We start from the raw sequence: 1256 nt of genomic DNA on the forward strand, positions 1-1256 counted from the left end.
TCTCTCTCTCTCTCTCACACACACACACAGCTCTCTAAATGGGATTCTGTTTCTCAAAATTTAGAGAAATCCCAATATCATCATCTTCCTCAGACTCTCCTATTCGTCCTCGGCATAGTTCCATTCGACGCCACCATGCACCACCACCGCCACCACGACCTGCACGACCTCCTCCGCCGCCAAAACCAGCTCCCCCTCCAAAACTTTTGCCAGGAATCACCACCACTCCTGCACCATCTTCATCCTCCAAAATTGGCCTAGTTTTAGGCAAGCCTTACGTTGATATTAAGACATTCTATGATCTTCACAAAGAGCTTGGAAGAGGGCAATTTGGAATCACCTATCTTTGCACCGATAAGGTAACTGGATATAAATATGCATGCAAATCCATTTCCCTAAGAAAACTAGTGACTAAAAAAGATATAGAAGACGTGAGAAGGGAGATTATGATTCTGGAGCATTTGACTGGACAGCCCAATATTGTTGAGTTCAAGGGTGCCTACGAGGACCAATCAAATGTGCATTTGGTTATGGAATTTTGCGGAGGAGGTGAACTTTTCGATAGGATTACTGCCAGAAGCGCGAATTATTCTGAAAAAGAGGCTGCAAAAATTGGAAGGCAGATTGTGAATGTGGTTCATGTTTGCCATTTCATGGGTGTGATTCATAGAGACCTCAAACCTGAGAATTTCTTGCTCGTTAGTAATGAGGAAGATTCTCCATTAAAGGCAATTGATTTCGGGCTTTCGGTCTTCATTGAGCAAGGTCAGTTTCAAATTCTGTTTGAAATTGGAATTTTCAATTTTTAGCTTCTTTTTTATGTCTGAATCTTGTTTGCTGCAAATTGATATGGCTAATCTTATGTACTTCAGCATTAGTATAATATTTTCTGCAGTTCTACAGAAGATTTTCACCTCACTTCACAAAGAAAAAATGAGACATGATGTTCACTTTGAAAAACAAACAAATTTTCAGAATGCATATGAATGTCAATAGATTAGACAGACTTTTTTTGTACCGTTACGCGGCTTTGATAATATTTCCTAAAATTTTGTGCGTAGACTTGGGAAAACTGGGACCCTTTGAATCATCATTCACGAATTGGGAAGAGAATTTTTTTTTTGAATTGATGTGACTGGTTTGTGAGTTATCAGTAGATGAGTACGTGGATCCCACTTTAGGTCAACAAGACCAAGTCAAGTCAACTAGAAAATGACGGGTCAACAGGTCAATGATGTTCTACTCCTTTGCTTTGT

The 1256-nt window shown here is 39.8% G+C and overlaps 1 protein-coding gene across 1 annotated transcript; it reads left to right on the plus strand.

The window, feature by feature from the left end:
• The first annotated feature begins 38 nt into the window (after positions 1-38).
• LOC111385854 (calcium-dependent protein kinase 29-like) lies at positions 39-996 on the plus strand. The gene is made up of 2 exons (XM_023010283.1): positions 39-765; positions 896-996. Exons 1-2 carry the CDS (start codon positions 39-41, stop codon positions 994-996), a joined length of 828 nt encoding a protein of 275 aa, XP_022866051.1.
• The last annotated feature ends 260 nt before the right edge of the window (positions 997-1256 follow it).

Source organism: Olea europaea, unplaced genomic scaffold, assembly GCF_002742605.1.
Source record: "Olea europaea var. sylvestris unplaced genomic scaffold, O_europaea_v1 scaffold33122, whole genome shotgun sequence".
Lineage (NCBI taxonomy): Eukaryota > Viridiplantae > Streptophyta > Magnoliopsida > Lamiales > Oleaceae > Olea > Olea europaea.

Bases quoted from the DNA above. Each gene is read 5' to 3' on its own strand.
- LOC111385854 (XM_023010283.1), top strand. From the start codon at position 39: ATGGGATTCTGTTTCTCAAAATTTAGAGAAATCCCAATATCATCATCT. The intron at 766-895 runs GTCAGTTTCAAA...TATTTTCTGCAG, and splicing joins TTCGGTCTTCATTGAGCAAG to TTCTACAGAAGATTTTCACC.